We start from the raw sequence: 19,205 nt of genomic DNA, 5'->3' as shown, positions 1-19,205 counted from the left end.
ATTTTGCAAAAATGCTTCATTTTAGTTTAGTTTTTATTAGTTCTAGTGTTAGTTTTAGTTTTTTACAGCTGGATATCAAGGCTGAGTGAGCGTCATACATTTTTAAAACATATTAAAATAGGCTTCTCTTCACTTATCATTTTACTTATTAATGGTGATGTTTGAATATAACTCCAGATATAAAACTATCACTATGTGAAGTCAACCCATCAGATCAGGCAATTTTACACTCCCCAGACTTGTGTGTAGGTGCCAGTCAGTATGGTTGTGTCAAAGACTAAAACTAAGGATATTTTGTCTCAAATTTTTATTTCATTTCCGTTAGTTTTGTAAGCGCACTGATACAGTTCAGTTAGTTTTTGTTTTTTTGGTAAAGCTTAGTTTTTATTTAGTTTCAGTTACTAAAATGATTTTTGAATTTTAGTTTTAGTTATTTAGTTAGTTTTAGTTAACTATAATAACCTTGATTCAGGTAGAAACTAGAATATCACAGTCATCACAGCTTAAATTTACAATGGATCAAGATTTTGCTGACCTCGTATAGCCGTAATCGTCCTTGTTGTGAATTCCAGACTGCATTTGAATGCAGCGGTGAATGACCTGTGGTTCATTATACCAGCAAGCAGTCGACTGTTTTTATATAAAATGGTGCCAGCCAAATAAGTCATATGACAATACGTGTTAAATGTGTCAGTTTTCTCTTACATAACTTCAGGGTCAAATTTATGGATGGAAATAAAGCAATTTGTGTGAGACTGTGTAGGAAAGATTTATAGTAATTGAAATATTGACAACTTTTATCCCTTAGGGCCCCCATACTCATATCTGAGAAAGGCTAAGCCCCCCAGGACCCACTTGGAAAAATTAACATCAATTTTAATTGTTTTTATCTGGAAAATCCCATCATGCTAGGTCTACATAGACTTGTGTTTGCCGAAAGAATAAACTAACTAAAATGTAAAAACTTGTTAATTTAAAAGGAAAAATATGAATTTTTGACTTTAAAGGTTGTAAATATACAACTATTAGAGATTATAAAGTCAAAAAGTCTGTCTTCAGTTTGGTGTCTTGTAAATTTTTGACTTTAAACTGCTGTAAATATTTATTTATTAATTTATTCATGTATTAAAGATATTTTTGGGGGCTTTTTATGCCTTTAATCAGAGGAGGAAAGTTGATCAAGTTTGAATCGAACCCAGGCCGCCCACGTTCATGTGGCGCAACCAAACGGCTTGGCCATCTGTGTCCCATGATTTTAAAAAAATATAAAAAATATGAAAACAAAATTGAGGACTTATTATACTTGGAAATTTTGATTTTTTTCTCATATTTTTACAACTTTTTAAGCTCTAAAATTCTGTCATTGTTTATATATATATATATATGACTGCATAATTTAAAAAAAAAAAAAAAAATCCAAAAAATATTTACTTTTTTTCTTTTAAAGTAGCAGGTCCTCTTTATGTTTTTAACCCCATAAGGCCAGTGGTTCCCAATCTTTTTTCTCAGCCCCCTCTGCCCCCACTCATGTTTAAAGGTCACATATTTTACCCCTTTAAGACAAGTTTATATTGGTCTCGGAGGTCCCCAAAACATGCCTGTGAAGTTTGTTTCTGAAAAAAAACCTCCAGTATTGGATTTTTGTCCGTCTAAAAACCCTCTGTTTCAGGCTTGCTGAGAACGAGCTGTTTCTGTGTCTGTCGCTTTAAATGTTACAGAGCAGTCTGACTCTGCCCCCAGCTACACCCCTTACAGGTAAAGGACGTGGCTTAATTGATGTGGAGGAGGGCAGAACTTTCTTCCAAGCAGGGAGGGCCAACTAAACCTGAGGGCGGGGCTTACTCCCCACATGACATCACGAGGGGAAAATCTGAGAACGCCTTGTTTCACATTTTCTGAAAGGTGGAGAAAGAGGGGGTGGAGGGAATGGATTTTTCTGATTCTTGGGGGGATTGTGGACAGGCCAGCCCCTCCACTAGATCTTTGGCGTTGCTGAATAGCACTTAAATACATTTACAGGACAAGATGAGCATTTAGGTGTACCACTTTGTCAGCAGGGGGCGCCAGAGTTATCACAGTAAGAAAGTTCTTTGCAGAAGCTTTAAATGTGTAGAATTCAGGCCAATTAAATATATTTAAACAAACCTTCAAAAGTATTTGAACATCATCTGTTTGAATTTATATTCAGAGGTGTCATAACTCTCCTTTGGTAACCCTTAAATTAAAATTTGTCTCCTCAATGAGCAGGGAGACTCATATTTTTGCTTTCCCAGCTGCCTGAATAAAAGCTGTTAGGACGTGTTCTATATTTGAATTTTAATCTTCTTTCTGCAAAGAAATGAACAAAATGTCACTTAAGGTCAATTTAATTCTACAAACATGTCGATTTATGATTGCTTTTGCAAGGAAGTACCAATAAACCCTCAGGTTAGCCCATTTTGTGTGCTTGTGATAGAAACTGGCTGTAAAATAAATAAACTGAATACATCCTAGACTGAAGGAGAAATAATACAACAGATGTCTGTGTAACACTGAGCTGACCAGGAAGTCGAGCTAAAGGAGGGCATTAACCTCTTGGACATTGTTTTGAGTGTCAACACACTTCCCTTGTCCAAGTTCACTGGAATACCAAACTAGCTTGAAAGTGCTTTGACATTTTAATGGCTATCTTGGGATGCTATTTAATGGGCAAACATGATCTAACAGGAGGAAGACTGTTAAAGAGTTAGGTTGGCAAATTGTGTCGTTTTTCATACAAATACTAGGTAGTGTTTGCTAACGTTAGCGACAGTTTGCTACTGTCTAAACAGGAGAGGTAAGGCTGTAACTCCTGAGTGTTTTAAATTAAAGAAATTATTTATTTAAATAGTTAAAATGTTAACCTTTAACCGAGAAGAAGGAAACCGTGCTATTTTTATGGATATCTTCTTCAGACAGACTGCTACCGCTAGCATTATATGCTAACATTGAGTCTCTAGCCTTTTTCTGTACATTTCTGACTTTAGACAATTTCACTCACAGAGAAACCTTTAACAGGCTTATATCTTTTCTTAATGAATTTAATGTATCTGTAATTAGGTTTTCAAGAGAAAATTAACCCCTTTTGAGCATTCCTATAACTGGTTTGTTTGTTAAAAGACTTGGACGGCATTTTTAACGGTTAGCTAACGAGCCCAAAGGAGGAGTAGCTAGCTAGCTAGCTAACAATGGGTTTAAAAAAAATCACACATTTAGCTTTGCACAAAACAAATACACAACAAAGCCTTTGATGAATATGTAGTAGTGTGCATATTCTTTTAGCCCTTTGACAAAAATGTTTTTGCGAGTCAGAGTAAACTGTAAGAATTGTTTTGTTTGCGCTGTTTATAGCTTATTAGCAAGATCCGCTTGATTCACTAGCTCAGGCTAATGCTTTAGCCTACAAAATACTGAGAGGAAGTGCTTATAAGCCTTTAAAGGTCGACATTTTTATGCTCAGATACATTCCAGAATAATACAAATTTAATAAATTTAGCCTACAATCCCAGTACAGTTAGATTTAGCCTAGATAATTCTTGCCTATATTCAGGTATAAATGCTATGGGAATTTTATGAAGCTTTTTAACACTGTTAACTAGCATTTTCATCCCTATAATAGTGCCATGTTTGGATCTGGAGGTTTCCTTTCTAATGGATTAATATTTTTAAATTGTTATTTAAGACATTAATATTAACATTCACGTCTCTGTATGACCTGCAGAAGCAAATGAGACCATCAGTGACAAGACTAAATCTTTCTATCCTGATATTTTTAATGCCTTACCCACTGCTGCAGGTAGGTGTCAGATTAAGTGAAATATAGCAAATTCCTGAGAGAGGGATATTTACCTGCCAACAGAAGTTAAGCTAAGCTAGGTTAGGTATAGATTTTTTGTGAAAAATATAACAGGATAAAAATTGGTCACCAGGAGCTCAGATTAGCTAAATGGATCTGTGGGGAGCAGAGCCACTGTACTCTGAGGTTCAAAATAAAACTTCTTCTAAATCCTACTAATCCCTCTAAATTATTTAACAAAGACGTCAAATTAAGCTTGTTAACACTGGTGGATGCAGCTTTAAGTCTGTACTTTAAATAGTGTTTGAATGGCAAGCTTGATTTTAAAATCTAATGCAGTTTTGAGTCATTTTTGTTCCTACGCTGCATTTATCATGACGCCAGATTTTTTTTAAGGTAGTTATTATAGTAGTAAAAACTAAACAATAGCAGTGCCTGTTTTGATACACTCAGTCTCTTCTTGTTCCCAATAATTCATAGTTAAAACTTTCTGAAAAATTATCATTACCTGAAGTCCAGTCTGCTTGGCAAGTGTAAGTGCTCTGTGCTCTGTTCCAAGGACGGTACAATTTCTTGGCCCTGACATGGATTGAAGAGGTGGGCTTTGGCAGTATGGATGCTTATGCATGTACACAAGCGGGGGTGTGCAATGAGGACATGAAGTATGATCGAATTAATTTACAGCCGTGCATAACTGAGAAATTCAGGAGTGCTTGAAGACCACATCTGAGCTAAATGACTAAAAATAAGCCGCAGAGTCTGTAAAGATTCAGTCATTATCTCTGCTATGAGCTTTTAAGAGCTTGCCATGTCAAAAGATCTCTGTTTTCTTACCTCTCCTCTGCAGTGACTTTCATTAATCTGAAAAAACATCACACACTTGGACCTTGCACACCTGGTCTGATGCGTTTTTATTTGCTTTCACTGCGAAAATTCGTAGAATGTGGCAAATTGTTTCGCACTGCAAGCCTGTAACCCCGTCACTCCTTTAAAACCCCGCTGGATCCATCCTGGCAGAGAGCTTCATTCAGCACCCATTCATGGGTCATAGCCCTGAGCCATGTTAGAAAGATGGAGAGCAACGTTTTAATTCTGTCTCTGTTATGAGTTGTGAGTAGGCTATAAACTTCTGCCTTTATTTGTTACATTTCCATGGTTTATATCCACATCATAAATGAGAAAACTTTGGTGTTTAAAGTGAGGTTTCAGGTCGAGAGAGAGGAAGAGGGAGAGGAAGGAGGGGTCCAGTGGGGGTGAGCAAGCGAGGAGGAAGCAGCGGGCACTGTTTTGAATCATCACTCACCAATTTAAATGACTTGAAATGATGTGAAATTTCACATAAAATTGAACCTGTTTCGAAAAAAAAATGATGGCTGAAAATTTTGGCGTCAGTGTGCAAACATGATTATAACAACATGAGCTCGATATTCTTTTTTATTAACACGTGAAAAATTTGGACGAAATAATCGGACCCAGTGTGCAGACCTTGAGTGCTACGCCATATTCGCACAGGATTAGTGTTACCTAGGTACCTTTTGTAGTTTTAAATAATTGCGCAGGACATCCGTGTTATTAATCCCGTGCAAATCAACCATGTCTGTAATTTGCACAGTAAAAAATTCCAAGGCAAATCACAGACCATATTTCTGCACACAGAGGTCCACAGGTAATACGAATCCCGTACGAATTGACATCTCTCTGTAATTTGGTGATAATTATGTTTTTAATGGTCTGTGTGGCTTTTTCTGCTTCTTTTCTGATTGAAAATATAATAGAGGAACTTCTCACTAATCCCTACTCTTGCAATAATTCTGATACACCACACTGCTGCTGGCAAAGCTTAACCTCCTCCACCCCAGCCTCCTCCTTTATAGCATAAAGCTTCATGCATTGCCAAATGTATCTATCCATATGGGGATAGGGAGCATCTTTTGAGCAGGGCCTTCTCTGCCAAGTAAAACTGTATCCATTTTGGGTTAAAATAGTGTCAAGAGTGTTCCTGAATGAAATACAGCAAAAAAACACCCAGTACATGCTGCCTATTGTAAACTATTGTTACAGTATGTAAGGACACATGAAGACAGCATCACCTGCAGGCTTTGACATGAATGACATTGCATTAGAGTGCAAATGCACCACACCAAACTGGCGTCACGGGACAATTCACAAATTATCAGATGTCCACAGGTTATTCTAATCCTGTGGACATATCCTGGGTGTGTGTCCCCTGCTGTCACAACCCTGCCTTTCTTTGTAAGTTTTACCTCAATGGGTCTCCCTAAAGATGACGATTCACTCTCAAGTAAGCATTTTCCTGATTTGGTGAGGGCTTACGGCAAAAACAAGCAAGCCTTCTTTACTCTAGATTCTTGGCACAGGAGATATAGCTCTAATGGAGACTTGTTAACATGCACGCCAAAACGAAAATCGAGCCATAAGGCATCTGTTACACAGCTGCCATGCAGCCAGTCCAGCATTGCTGTTGCAGGAGTTTTCCTCAAGTTTATAATGAAGCATTCCTGTCATCCCCTCCATTTATAGATGTAGCTCCTTCATGTTTGGGTCTAACCAGGCTTTCATTAACTTTTCAAAAACAATAGACTATAATAATTCCTAACATGTTACATAACACTCATCTACCTTCTTTGTGAACACTACAGTCACGTTCAGAAACATTGCAGGGCCTCTACAAGCGAAATGTTTGCCCGCCGAGGTCACTGCCCTCCTCTGCAGCATAAACCGACAGGACACTTACCCTTAAAACAAAACACTCTGACCCCAAGTTCCAACCACGCCAAATTCTGTTCAATAAGAGCACGTGAATCTCTCAGAGGTACACAGTGTGTAGCCGCACACCTGAGCGACGAGCTGCAGACACTACAACTGCGTGTCAAGACACTGGACTTAAGTCTCTGTTTCTCGTCTGCTCTGCTTATTCAATTCACTCCTTTTTTAAACACTCATGATTTGGTTCAGTCAGGAATAACAAGCCATTTTTTTGTCTAAAAGGAGACAAGTTGGTAAGTGTTGTTTTTAAGCATAATGGGCTGTCAAAATCAGACGCTTTTTTTAAATTTCCAGACTGCTAAAAATAATAATTCCCCTCTCTAATGGGGTTTAAATTTTGACATGACAGTTGCAAACGAATTATTTTGCTTTTGGACATCTTAAATGCACTTGTTTTTGCCTATCCCAGATGAGCCGACATGCCGAGTGGATCAGTGAAGTTGCAGAGCATTAAAAAGCTGGGACAAGAAAACCAAAGCTATGAGTTTTCAGATGAAGGTACAGCACTTTTAATGTTGAATTTTCTGCTTTATTTCACAGAGACGCTGCAGAAAAAGGTCATAAAGTATGCAGATTTTTGTGCCACTTTTCTGATTCAGCTAGGATAACAAAGCTTAATGTCTACTTTATTCTTGTGTTGCAGAACCAGCTGGCTCCTATATGTAAGTACAGAATTATTTCCCATTTTGCATACACTACTATTAATAACTGATTGAATTCAAACTATTACATCCTAAGTTTTGGCTTGAGTTACTAAAAGTTTAACAAAATAAGGGGTAAACATAATAGATAGCGCTTGGCTTCAAAGAAGGACCTCAGCTTCAGTATTTCACCCCTCTAACAGGAACTGTAGTTGCGAGAAAGAGATTATCTCTGCGAAGGTCAACAACCTCAGCCATGTGCTCTTGTATGTGTGTACGCTGCCTTATGTCCATATCTTTAGAAACGCTGCTTAATCAGAGGTAGCACTTCCAGTGAGCATGTTGACTAATGTATGATTAATGCATTAGTCATGATGTTATAATGTATAAATCAGTGCTCTCGGAGTTACTCTTGGAGATAATAGAGTCGCTTTGAGTTCATGTAGCAGGTTAATGCACAATTAGACATGGTGGGACATGGAGGTCAGGGCACTGCAACATCAGATTGCCAAACAAAAGATGTAAAACTGAAAAAAAAAAAACCCTGCAAGATGACAAACATAAGATGTCTGCGTTAGGGTCCATATCTTGTTTTCAGTCCTGTGTCTGATTTGGATTCTGTACCCTGCAATCATCATTATTTTTTGTTTCTTGTACTGTTTATAGTTTGCTGTATGTATTTTGGTTTGGTTTTTATACCTTGTTGTGCCTGTGTTTAGTGTTCTTAACCGTCTAGGTCCTTTCTCCTGTTAAAACTTCTTTGTATATAGATTTGTTGTCTTTGTTTAGTTGTATGCTGTTATGGGGTTTTCTCTCTTGTATTCAGGTTTTGTTTCCTGTATTTAGTTGTATGTCTGCATTTGGGTCCATATCCTGTATTAACTTGTTTGTCTGCATTTGGGTCCATACACTTTATTTAGTTATTTGTCTGCATTTGGGTCCATATCCTGTATTAATTTGTTTTTCTGCATTTGGGTCCATATCCTGTATTTAGTGGTGTGTCTGCATTTGGGTCCATATCCTAAATTTAGTGGTTTGTCTGCATTTGGATCCATATCCTGTATTTAGTAGTGTGTCTGCATTTTGGTCCATATCTTGTATTTTGTAGTGTGTCTGCATTTTGGTCTATATCCGGTATTAAGTAGTGTGTCTGAATTTGGGTCCATATCCTGAATTTAGTGGTTTGTCTGCATTTGGGTCCATATCCTGTATTTAGTAGTGCGTCTGCATTTGGGTCCATATCCTGTATTTAGTTGTGCATCTGCATTTGGGTCCATATCCTGAATTTAGTGGTTTGTCTGCACTTGGGCCCATATCCTGTATTTAGTAGTGTGTCTGCATTTGGGTCCATATCCTGTATTTAGTTGTGTTTCTGCATTTGGGTCCATATCTTGAATTATTTGGTTTGTCTGCATTTGGGTCCATATCCTGTATTTAGCAGTTTGTCTGCATTTAGGTCCATATCTTGTATTGAGTAGTGTGTCTGCATTTAGGTCCATATCCTGTATTAAGTTGTGTGTCTTCATTTTGGTCCATATCCTGTATCAACTTGTGTTTCTGCTTTTGGGCCCATATCCTGTATTAAGTTGTGTGTCTGCATTTGGGTCCATATCCTGTATTTAGTTATTTGTCTGCATTTGGGTCCATATCTTGTATATAGTAGTGTGTCTGCATTTTGGTCCATATCCTTTGTTAAGTTGTGCGTCTACATTTGGTTCCATATTGTGTATTAAGTTGTTTTTCTGCATTTGGGTCCATATCCTGTATTAAGTTGTGTGTCTGCATTTGGGTCCATATCCTGTATTTAGTGGTGTGTCTGCACTTGGGTCTATATCCTGTATTAATTTGTGTGTCTACATTTGGGTCCATATCTTGTATTTAGTAGTGTGTCTCCATTTGGGTCCATATCCTGTGTTTAGAAGTGAGTCTGCATTTGGGCCCATATCCTGTAATTAGTTGTGTGTCTGCATTTGGGTCCATATCCTGAATTTAGTGGTTTGTCTGCATTTGGGCCCATATTCTGTGTTTAGTAGGGTGTCTGCAGTAGAGTCTATATCCTGTATTTAGTGGTGTGTCTGCATTTGGGTCCATATCCTGTATTTAGTTGTGCATCTGCATTTGGGTCCATATCCTGAATTTAGTGGTTTGTCTGCATTTGGGTCCATATCCTGTATTTAGTAGTGTGTCTGCATTTGGGTCCATATCTTGTATTTAGTTGTGTGTCTGCATTTGGGTCCATATCCTGTATTTAGTAGTGTGTCTGCATTTGGATCCATATCCTGTATTTAGTAGTGTGTCTGCATTTGGGTCCATATCTTGTATTTAGTTGTGTGTCTGCATTTGGGTCAATATCCTGTATCAACTTGTGTTTGTGCATTTGGGCCTATATCCTGTATTAACTTGTGTGTCTGCATTTGGGTCCATATCCTGAATTTAGTTATTTGTCTGCATTTGGGTCCATATCTTGTATATAGTAGTGTGTCTGCATTCGGGTCCATATCCTTTATTAAGTTGTGCGTCTACATTTGGGTCCATATCCTGTATTAAGTTGTGTTTCTGCATATGGGTCCATATCCTGTATTTAGTTGTGTGTCTGCATTTGGGTCTAAATCCTGTATTAATTTGTGTGTCTGCATTTGGGTCCATATCCTGTATGTTGTGGTGTGTCTGCATTTGGGTCCATATCTTGTCTTTAGTAGTGTGTCTGCATTTGGGTCCATAGCCTGTATTTAGTTATTTGTCTGCGTTAGGGTCCATATCTTGTATTTAGTTGTGTGTTTGCATTTGAGTCCATATCATGTATTAATTTGTGTGTCTGCATTTAGGTCCATATCCTGTATTTAGTAGTGTGTCTGCATTTGGGTCCATATCTTGTATTTAGTTGTGTGTCTGCATTTGGGTCAATATCCTGTATATAGTAGTGTGTCTGCATTTGGGTCCATATCCTAAATTTAGTGGTTTGTCTGCATTTGGATCCATATCTTGTATATAGTAGTGTGTCTGCATTCGGGTCCATATCCTTTATTAAGTTGTGCGTCTACATTTGGGTCCATATCCTGTATTAAGTTGTGTTTCTGCATATGGGTCCATATCCTGTATTTAGTTGTGTGTCTGCATTTGGGTCTAAATCCTGTATTAATTTGTGTGTCTGCATTTGGGTCCATATCCTGAATGTTGTGGTGTGTCTGCATTTGGGTCCATATCTTGTCTTTAGTAGTGTGTCTGCATTTGGGTCCATATCCTGTATTTAGTTATTTGTCTGCATTTAGGTCCATATCTTGTATTTAGTTGTGTGTTTGCATTTGAGTCCATATCATGTATTAATTTGTGTGTCTGCATTTAGGTCCATATCCTGTATTTAGTAGTGTGTCTGCATTTGGGTCCATATCTTGTATTTAGTTGTGTGTCTGCATTTGGGTCAATATCCTGTATATAGTGGTGTGTCTGCATTTGGGTCCATATCCTAAATTTAGTGGTTTGTCTGCATTTGGATCCATATCCTGTATTTAGTAGTGTGTCTGCATTTTGGTCCATATCTTGTATTTTGTAGTGTGTCTGCATTTTGGTCTATATCCGGTATTAAGTAGTGTGTCTGAATTTGGGTCCATATCCTGAATTTAGTGGTTTGTCTGCATTTGGGTCCATATCCTGAATTTAGTGGTTTGTCTGCATTTGGGTCCATATCCTGTATTTAGTAGTGTGTCTGCATTTGGATCCATATCCTGTATTTAGTAGTGTGTCTGCATTTGGGTCCATATCTTGTATTTAGTTGTGTGTCTGCATTTGTGTCAATATCCTGTATCAACTTGTGTTTGTGCATTTGGGCCTATATCCTGTATTAACTTGTGTGTCTGCATTTGGGTCCATATCCTGAATTTAGTTATTTGTCTGCATTTGGGTCCATATCTTGTATATAGTAGTGTGTCTGCATTCGGGTCCATATCCTTTATTAAGTTGTGCGTCTACATTTGGGTCCATATCCTGTATTAAGTTGTGTTTCTGCATATGGGTCCATATCCTGTATTTAGTTGTGTGTCTGCATTTGGGTCTAAATCCTGTATTAATTTGTGTGTCTGCATTTGGGTCCATATCCTGTATGTTGTGGTGTGTCTGCATTTGGGTCCATATCTTGTCTTTAGTAGTGTGTCTGCATTTGGGTCCATATCCTGTATTTAGTTATTTGTCTGCATTTAGGTCCATATCTTGTATTTAGTTGTGTGTTTGCATTTGAGTCCATATCATGTATTAATTTGTGTGTCTGCATTTAGGTCCATATCCTGTATTTAGTAGTGTGTCTGCATTTGGGTCCATATCTTGTATTTAGTTGTGTGTCTGCATTTGGGTCAATATCCTGTATATAGTGGTGTGTCTGCATTTGGGTCCATATCCTAAATTTAGTGGTTTGTCTGCATTTGGATCCATATCCTGTATTTAGTAGTGTGTCTGCATTTTGGTCCATATCTTGTATTTTGTAGTGTGTCTGCATTTTGGTCTATATCCGGTATTAAGTAGTGTGTCTGAATTTGGGTCCATATCCTGAATTTAGTGGTTTGTCTGCATTTGGGTCCATATCCTGAATTTAGTGGTTTGTCTGCATTTGGGTCCATATCCTGTATTTAGTAGTGTGTCTGCATTTGGATCCATATCCTGTATTTAGTAGTGTGTCTGCATTTGGGTCCATATCTTGTATTTAGTTGTGTGTCTGCATTTCGGTCAATATCCTGTATCAACTTGTGTTTGTGCATTTGGGTCCATATCCTGTATTTAGTTATTTGTCTGCATTTAGGTCCATATCTTGTATTTAGTTGTGTGTTTGCATTTGAGTCCATATCATGTATTAATTTGTGTGTCTGCATTTAGGTCCATATCCTGTATTTAGTAGTGTGTCTGCATTTGGGTCCATATCTTGTATTTAGTTGTGTGTCTGCATTTGGGTCAATATCCTGTATATAGTGGTGTGTCTGCATTTGGGTCCATATCCTAAATTTAGTGGTTTGTCTGCATTTGGATCCATATCCTGTATTTAGTAGTGTGTCTGCATTTTGGTCCATATCTTGTATTTTGTAGTGTGTCTGCATTTTGGTCTATATCCGGTATTAAGTAGTGTGTCTGAATTTGGGTCCATATCCTGAATTTAGTGGTTTGTCTGCATTTGGGTCCATATCCTGAATTTAGTGGTTTGTCTGCATTTGGGTCCATATCCTGTATTTAGTAGTGTGTCTGCATTTGGATCCATATCCTGTATTTAGTAGTGTGTCTGCATTTGGGTCCATATCTTGTATTTAGTTGTGTGTCTGCATTTCGGTCAATATCCTGTATCAACTTGTGTTTGTGCATTTGGGCCTATATCCTGTATTAACTTGTGTGTCTGCATTTGGGTCCATATCCTGAATTTAGTTATTTGTCTGCATTTGGGTCCATATCTTGTATATAGTAGTGTGTCTGCATTCGGGTCCATATCCTTTATTAAGTTGTGCGTCTACATTTGGGTCCATATCCTGTATTAAGTTGTGTTTCTGCATATGGGTCCATATCCTGTATTTAGTTGTGTGTCTGCATTTGGGTCTAAATCCTGTATTAATTTGTGTGTCTGCATTTGGGTCCATATCCTGTATGTTGTGGTGTGTCTGCATTTGGGTCCATATCTTGTCTTTAGTAGTGTGTCTGCATTTGGGTCCATATCCTGTATTTAGTTATTTGTCTGCATTTAGGTCCATATCTTGTATTTAGTTGTGTGTTTGCATTTGAGTCCATATCATGTATTAATTTGTGTGTCTGCATTTAGGTCCATATCCTGTATTTAGTAGTGTGTCTGCATTTGGGTCCATATCTTGTATTTAGTTGTGTGTCTGCATTTGGGTCAATATCCTGTATCAACTTGTGTTTCTGCATTTGGGCCTATATCCTGTATTAACTTGTGTGTCTGCATTTGGGTCCATATCCTGAATTTAGTTATTTGTCTGCATTTGGGTCCATATCTTGTATATAGTAGTGTGTCTGCATTCGGGTCCATATCCTTTATTAAGTTGTGCGTCTACATTTGGGTCCATATCCTGTATTAAGTTGTGTTTCTGCATATGGGTCCATATCCTGTATTTAGTTGTGTGTCTGCATTTGGGTCCAAATCCTGTATTAAGTTGTGTGTCTGCATTTGGGTCCATATCCTGTATGTTGTGGTGTGTCTGCATTTGGGTCCATATCTTGTCTTTAGTAGTGTGTCTGCATTTGGGTCCATATCCTGTATTTAGTTATTTGTCTGCATTTAGGTCCATATCTTGTATTTAGTAGTGTGTTTGCATTTGAGTCCATATCATGTATTAATTTGTGTGTCTGCATTTAGGTCCATATCCTGTATTAAGTTGTGTTTCTGCATTTGGGTCCATATCCTGTATTTAGTAGTGTGTCTGCATTTGGGGTTATATCCTGTATTTAGTTTTGTGTCTCCATTTGGGTCCATATCCTGTTTTTGTCTCTTGTCCTTTGTTGTGGGTTTACTTGTTTATGTCATAAGTTGTGTTGTTATGTGGGTATCCACCCTTCTTTTGGATTGTTTGCTGGCATTCTTCCTTGTTTGCTTTCAATGGTTGTATAGTTTGTCTGTGTTAAGGTCTGCTGTCTGTATTCTATTTGGATATTTAACCGTCCATATATGTTTTGTTGTTCTTTCTGGGTTTGTGTTGTTTCTGTTTAGCTGTAGTCAGCTGTGTACATTATTTAGGTATTTATGTTCCAGGCTGCACTCATTCATGCGTTACATCCTCATACATTTCTTATGCATGTATTTAGTAGCCTTATTAGTAAGGGTCAGGGAAAGGTTATGATTTCCAGCTCAGTTTTTCTTCATCCTTTCATGCAGGACGATGACAGCTTCCAAGGAGGATGAAAAGTGAGTTGAAGTTCACACAGATGCTTTAAATACTTTTAAATTTTCACCCTGTGTTTACGGATGGATTTTTTCTTATTTTCCCAACAGAGGGAAAGGAGATGCAGAGCAACCGGCAATCAGAGTCGGCTTCTTCCAACTGGTACAAAAACCCCTAAAACTACATAGTAGTCACTGTATTTTTATATCCTTTAACAAATGTGTTTTTTCTGTCTGCCCAGTTCCGTTTCGCCACGTGCAACGAGGTGATGATGATGGTGTTCGGCAGCATCTGCGCCATCCTGCACGGCTCGGCCCAACCCCTTATGCTGCTGGTGTTCGGCCTGCTCACAGACACCTTCATCGAGTATGACATCGAACTGAACGAGCTAAGTGACGACAGGAAAGAGTGCGTGAACAACACGATCCAGTGGAAGAGGAACTACACGGCAGCGTATGATGGGAACTCACAGAATTTGTCAGGCTGGGGCCTCATAAACAATGCAACATGGGAGATGCTCACACCGCTGAAGCCCAGGTCGTGTGGGTAAGTGAGTGGTTAAAAATTCACAAGGTGGGCTTCTTACAACAGTGCATGGTGTAAGATGTGATTTTAAATGACTAAAGCCCCTGTTTTTTTAGGTTTTCTGGTCCTTTTGTCTGATTTATCCTCTATGTTTGGGTTTTTTAGGATTCTTGACATTGAATATGAAATGACCCTGTTTGCCTTCTATTATGTTGGAATTGGAGCAGCTGTATTCTTACTGGGGTACTTCCAGGTGGGTTTTTAAATTTTGTCCTTCTTTTTAAAGCCATTCATCTAAAATTAGATCAGTCCATGTCAGTCTTGCATCATCATAAAACCAAGCCACTTAGCATAAGGCAATTTGATCCTATCATCTTTGAAAGACTCCTGCTGCTGCTGCGTGGATTTTCTCTGTACAGGCTTTGCAGAAAAACTGGTGCATGGCATCAAGTCTTCTGCAAGCAACTGGCATTTCCTGTTCTGTGAAGAACCTCTAATGTATTTGTAAAATAAGTGTAGGGCTTTTATTTCCGAAATGCATCATCCACTTAACCAGGAATAATTGCTGAATAGTAGTAGTGCTCTTAAATGTAGATAAGGGTTAAAAAAACATTCTGTTTGGATATAAGTGGGACATTCAATTTGGTGTACCGCAACCTCTACCAGGACAAGTGCCTCTCAAGCTCTTATCTGTCATGCCCTGCTTTTGAGGAGGAAAAAAACAAGTTTAAAAGTCACACAAATTTTTGGATTAATTCTCCAAGGACTCAAAGAGAAGATCCATGTCCAAAGTCCTGTCCTGTTTGAACTGAAGGAAAATGTGTCACACTGATATAGAAAGCCAAAATAGTTGTTTTCAATATACAGTTCAGTTTAAATTTCATAAAGCTATCGTAGTCAATGTAATTTGGCTTTTTTTGACAAAAAAAAAAAAAAAAAAAAAACACTCTTTAAAGTCAAAGACATTGGCTGTGATCAGGTCTGAATCAAGCTTGCACATCTGGACACTGAAATTTTACCCTATTCTTCTTTGCAAAACTGCTCAAGCTCTGTCAGGTTGCTCAGGGATGTAGGTATGGGCTTTGACTGGGCCGCTCCAGAACATTCATCTTGTCTTTATACTATTTTTGTGTAGCTTTCTCTTTATGCTTCAGGTCATCGTCTTGCTGGAAAATAAGTCTTCTCCTAAGGCCAGCCCTACACCAGAGGACTTTGCTAAAACTCTTACAAGACTACAAAGACTGAAATCTGAGACCCTCTCACATCTAGAGATAATTTGTTGGCAAGCCATTGAGTTTTTGGTCTCGGACTAACATTTTGCAAAGATTGGGGTCACTAACTACAAGACTAGAAAACGATTCCTTTCTGGTGGAAATTTGCATATAAGTTAATATCTCTTATTATCCAATGCTTTTAAATCTCAAGCAACTTTGCATGTCACTGCAACAACCAAAGAACTATCCTGGAAACACTTGAGAATAAAAGTACCGTATTAAAAAGAAAGTAGTCTCACCACAGAAACAAACTGATCCAGCTTTTACTTAACCAATGGAGGTTTTACTGTACTGTCCCTAGAATGAAGTGACAATATCAAACACGTTTGATATTATCGTAATGCCAAGACTAAAGAAAGACCACCTTAAAACTGCTAAAATCAAGTCTTATGACCACCTTACAACTAACCACTAAGATCACAGGAACGCGCTGCAATTTTAGCAAGACTCTTAGGATTTTACTCCAACTTTGTAATTTTGTCTGCGACTTTGAAATCACACGAAAAGTTGTTACATGTAAGGTGGCCTTAAGTGCAGTTCTCTTTACAGACTGAATAAGATTGTCCACCAAGATTGTTCTATATTTTGAAGCATTTATTTTACAAGCCTTCCAGGGCTGGCTGCTGAGAAGCATCTCCACAGCATGATGCTGCCACCATTGTCCTTAATAGTGGGGATGGTGTGTTTGTGGTGATGGGTAGGGCTTGGTGTCTTGTTGGATGGCCAAAAGCCCCATTTTGGTCTCATCAGACCAAAGAACTTTCTTTCACTTGATCAGTGAGTCTCCCAGATGCCTTTTTGTGAACTCTAGCCCAGGTTTAATTTAGGGTTTCTTCAAAAGTGGTTTTGCCACTCCCCAGTAAAGTCTTCTTACACAGTCATTGAGTTTGTGAGGACGGCCTGATCATGTGCCATATTCCTTCCATTTCTTGATGATGGATTTAACTGAACATTCTCAGTGCCTTGTATCCCCCCCACTGACTTGTACTTTTCTATAACCTTTTCTCTGAGTTACTTGGAGTGTTCTTTTGTCTTCATGGTGTAATGGTAGCCAAGAATACTGATAAACCACAGGTGTCTTTATACTACAACCACTTGAGACACATTCATTGCACTCAAGTGACTCCAACTTTCACTCATTGTGAGACTACTAGCACCAGTTAAGGCCGGCTCAGACTACATGAATTCAGCCAGATTTTAGCCCGACTGCGACGTTGCAGCTCGTCGTCAAAACTCGGGCCCGATTTGGAGCATCGGGAATGACAAATGGTCTTGTAGTGTGACATAATTCTCGACCCTGACCTAACATTAACAATGTGAATCCTGATATCTAACAACAGGAGAACATTTGCTCCTTAGCTTTACATCATCATTTACAAGAATTACCACTTTTTACCCTCTTTTATACCCTAAAACTAATGTATTCATTTCATTTTATTTTATTGAAGTTATCACATGTGTACCTTAAGTTCTACCTGAAGGAGAACCAGTCCATATTGTCCTCCTCTGTTATCCATAATTCAATCAATAATTGTTTCTTATTTTCTGATTTACGAGCTAAAGACCTCTACAATCACAGAGAGTGATTGTAGAGTGATTGACGCACTTTGACCTGCCGGAGACAGTGGTGACGTCAGCATACGGCGAGCGGTCAGGATCACTCTTGTAGTGTGGCCAGGCTGTCAGCCAGGACAGGACAGGATTTTGGTTGCATAGTCTGATATGATGCCTCGTGAACAACCAAAAAGACTCATGTAGTCTGAGCCGGCCTTTAGTTGGACCTCTGTGGATTTATAAAATAGCTTGACATTGCGTCTACATAGGAGCTGATTTGTTTCAACCCTCCTGTTTAAACCTCCTAGATCTCCCTGTGGGTGACAGCGGCTGCCAGACAGATCCAGCTCATCAGGAGGATGTACTTCAGTAAAGTGATGAGGATGGAGATCGGCTGGTTCGACTGCACCTCTGTGGGAGAGCTCAACACTCGCATGTCAGAGTGAGTGGACCATGCTAACATCACGTCTATCTGCTGTAGTATTTTGGTTATTTCAGTCTAACAGTGTTTGCTTCTGTATTACAGTGATATCAACAAGATCAATGATGCCATTGCGGATCAGGTTGCTATTTTCCTGCAGCGTTTCACCACCTTTGTGTGTGGCTTCTGCATCGGGTTTGTAAAAGGATGGAAGCTGACGCTCGTCATTGTGGCGGCCAGTCCGCTGATCGGTCTTGGAGCTGGTCTCATGGCTCTGGTGAGACACAACTTCTCCTCAATGGCACTGTCTACTCTTGACTTGGCTTTGATTGACTGACCTGTTAACTAGAAAGCAGTTTAAACTTGTTGACTGTTCAGACTCCACTTGCCTGACTTGAGCTCTCTTAAACTGTCTCAACTTGTAGGTTGAATGTCCATTCCTTCTCTTTTTAGCTTTGCATCTCTCTGCTCTTCCTTTAGTTTGTTGCCAAGCTAACAGGGATGGAGTTGCAGGCGTACGCCAAAGCCGGAGCTGTAGCTGACGAGGTTCTCTCCTCCATCAGGACTGTGGCTGCTTTTGGTGGAGAATTGAAAGAGGTAGACAGGTAAAACTGGCCGAATGAAAGCTCAAGATTGTCTTAGTGTTGTGTTTCAATTGGCTAAGGTTTGTTACCGCTCTCCTTGGCAGGTATGACAGGAATTTGGTCTCAGCGCAGCGCTGGGGCATCAGGAAAGGTCTGATCATGGGCTTTTTCACCGGATACATGTGGCTGATTATCTTTCTATGCTATGGTCTGGCCTTCTGGTACGGCTCCAGTCTGGTGGTGGACACTGAGGAGTACACACCAGGGACGCTACTGCAGGTATCACAACTACTGTAATGACAATATTGTAATGTGCATTTTTGGTTCACGACAACCACTTCTTTGAGAGTAGCACCATCTGAACTGCCAGTTAAAAATCCCATTTCACCGTCTTTTCAACCAGATCTTTTGCTATTTTTAACCAATTTTATTTCTGTTTGTGAGAAAATGGATTTATATTTGCAAGATGGCAATATGTTAAGGCACAACTGATTTTAAAAAAAGACATTTGTTGCTTTGATATGAGTTGTTGTTTTCCAAGTAAAAAAATAAAATAGTTATCACAGGTTCACATGGTTTTCACATGGGCCCCCAGTTTTGCTGGTCCCCAGAGAGCTCCCCCCTTTTATCCCCCCTTATGGGCAGCCTTGTCTGCTCATGACTATTCTTGAATGTGCATGGTTGTGTTCAACCACCTCCAGGTACAGCTGGGGTTCCCCGGTCTGCACCTTCATTTTGGTGG

At 38.9% G+C, this 19,205-nt stretch overlaps 1 protein-coding gene across 1 annotated transcript in view; it reads left to right on the top strand.

Moving 5' to 3' along the window:
• Positions 1 to 6,708: 6,708 nt before the first annotated feature.
• The window catches only part of LOC121506430 (bile salt export pump-like), a 40,107-nt gene continuing 27,610 nt past the window's right edge, over positions 6,709 to 19,205 (top strand). Inside the window, exons 1-12 of the mRNA XM_041782241.1 lie at positions 6,709 to 6,722; positions 6,824 to 6,834; positions 7,011 to 7,099; positions 7,245 to 7,263; positions 14,099 to 14,128; positions 14,216 to 14,267; positions 14,347 to 14,651; positions 14,796 to 14,883; positions 17,767 to 17,900; positions 17,985 to 18,156; positions 18,360 to 18,484; positions 18,568 to 18,742. Of these exons, the coding sequence (XP_041638175.1) occupies positions 7,021 to 7,099; positions 7,245 to 7,263; positions 14,099 to 14,128; positions 14,216 to 14,267; positions 14,347 to 14,651; positions 14,796 to 14,883; positions 17,767 to 17,900; positions 17,985 to 18,156; positions 18,360 to 18,484; positions 18,568 to 18,742 (1,179 nt within the window). The 5' untranslated portion in view covers positions 6,709 to 6,722; positions 6,824 to 6,834; positions 7,011 to 7,020. The remainder of the gene's footprint in view (positions 6,723 to 6,823; positions 6,835 to 7,010; positions 7,100 to 7,244; positions 7,264 to 14,098; positions 14,129 to 14,215; positions 14,268 to 14,346; positions 14,652 to 14,795; positions 14,884 to 17,766; positions 17,901 to 17,984; positions 18,157 to 18,359; positions 18,485 to 18,567; positions 18,743 to 19,205) is intronic.

This window comes from Cheilinus undulatus, linkage group 24 (genome assembly GCF_018320785.1).
Source record: "Cheilinus undulatus linkage group 24, ASM1832078v1, whole genome shotgun sequence".
Lineage (NCBI taxonomy): Eukaryota > Metazoa > Chordata > Actinopteri > Labriformes > Labridae > Cheilinus > Cheilinus undulatus.
Note: the sequence above shows the minus strand (reverse complement) of the source record. Positions and strands in the feature narration are given on the sequence as shown.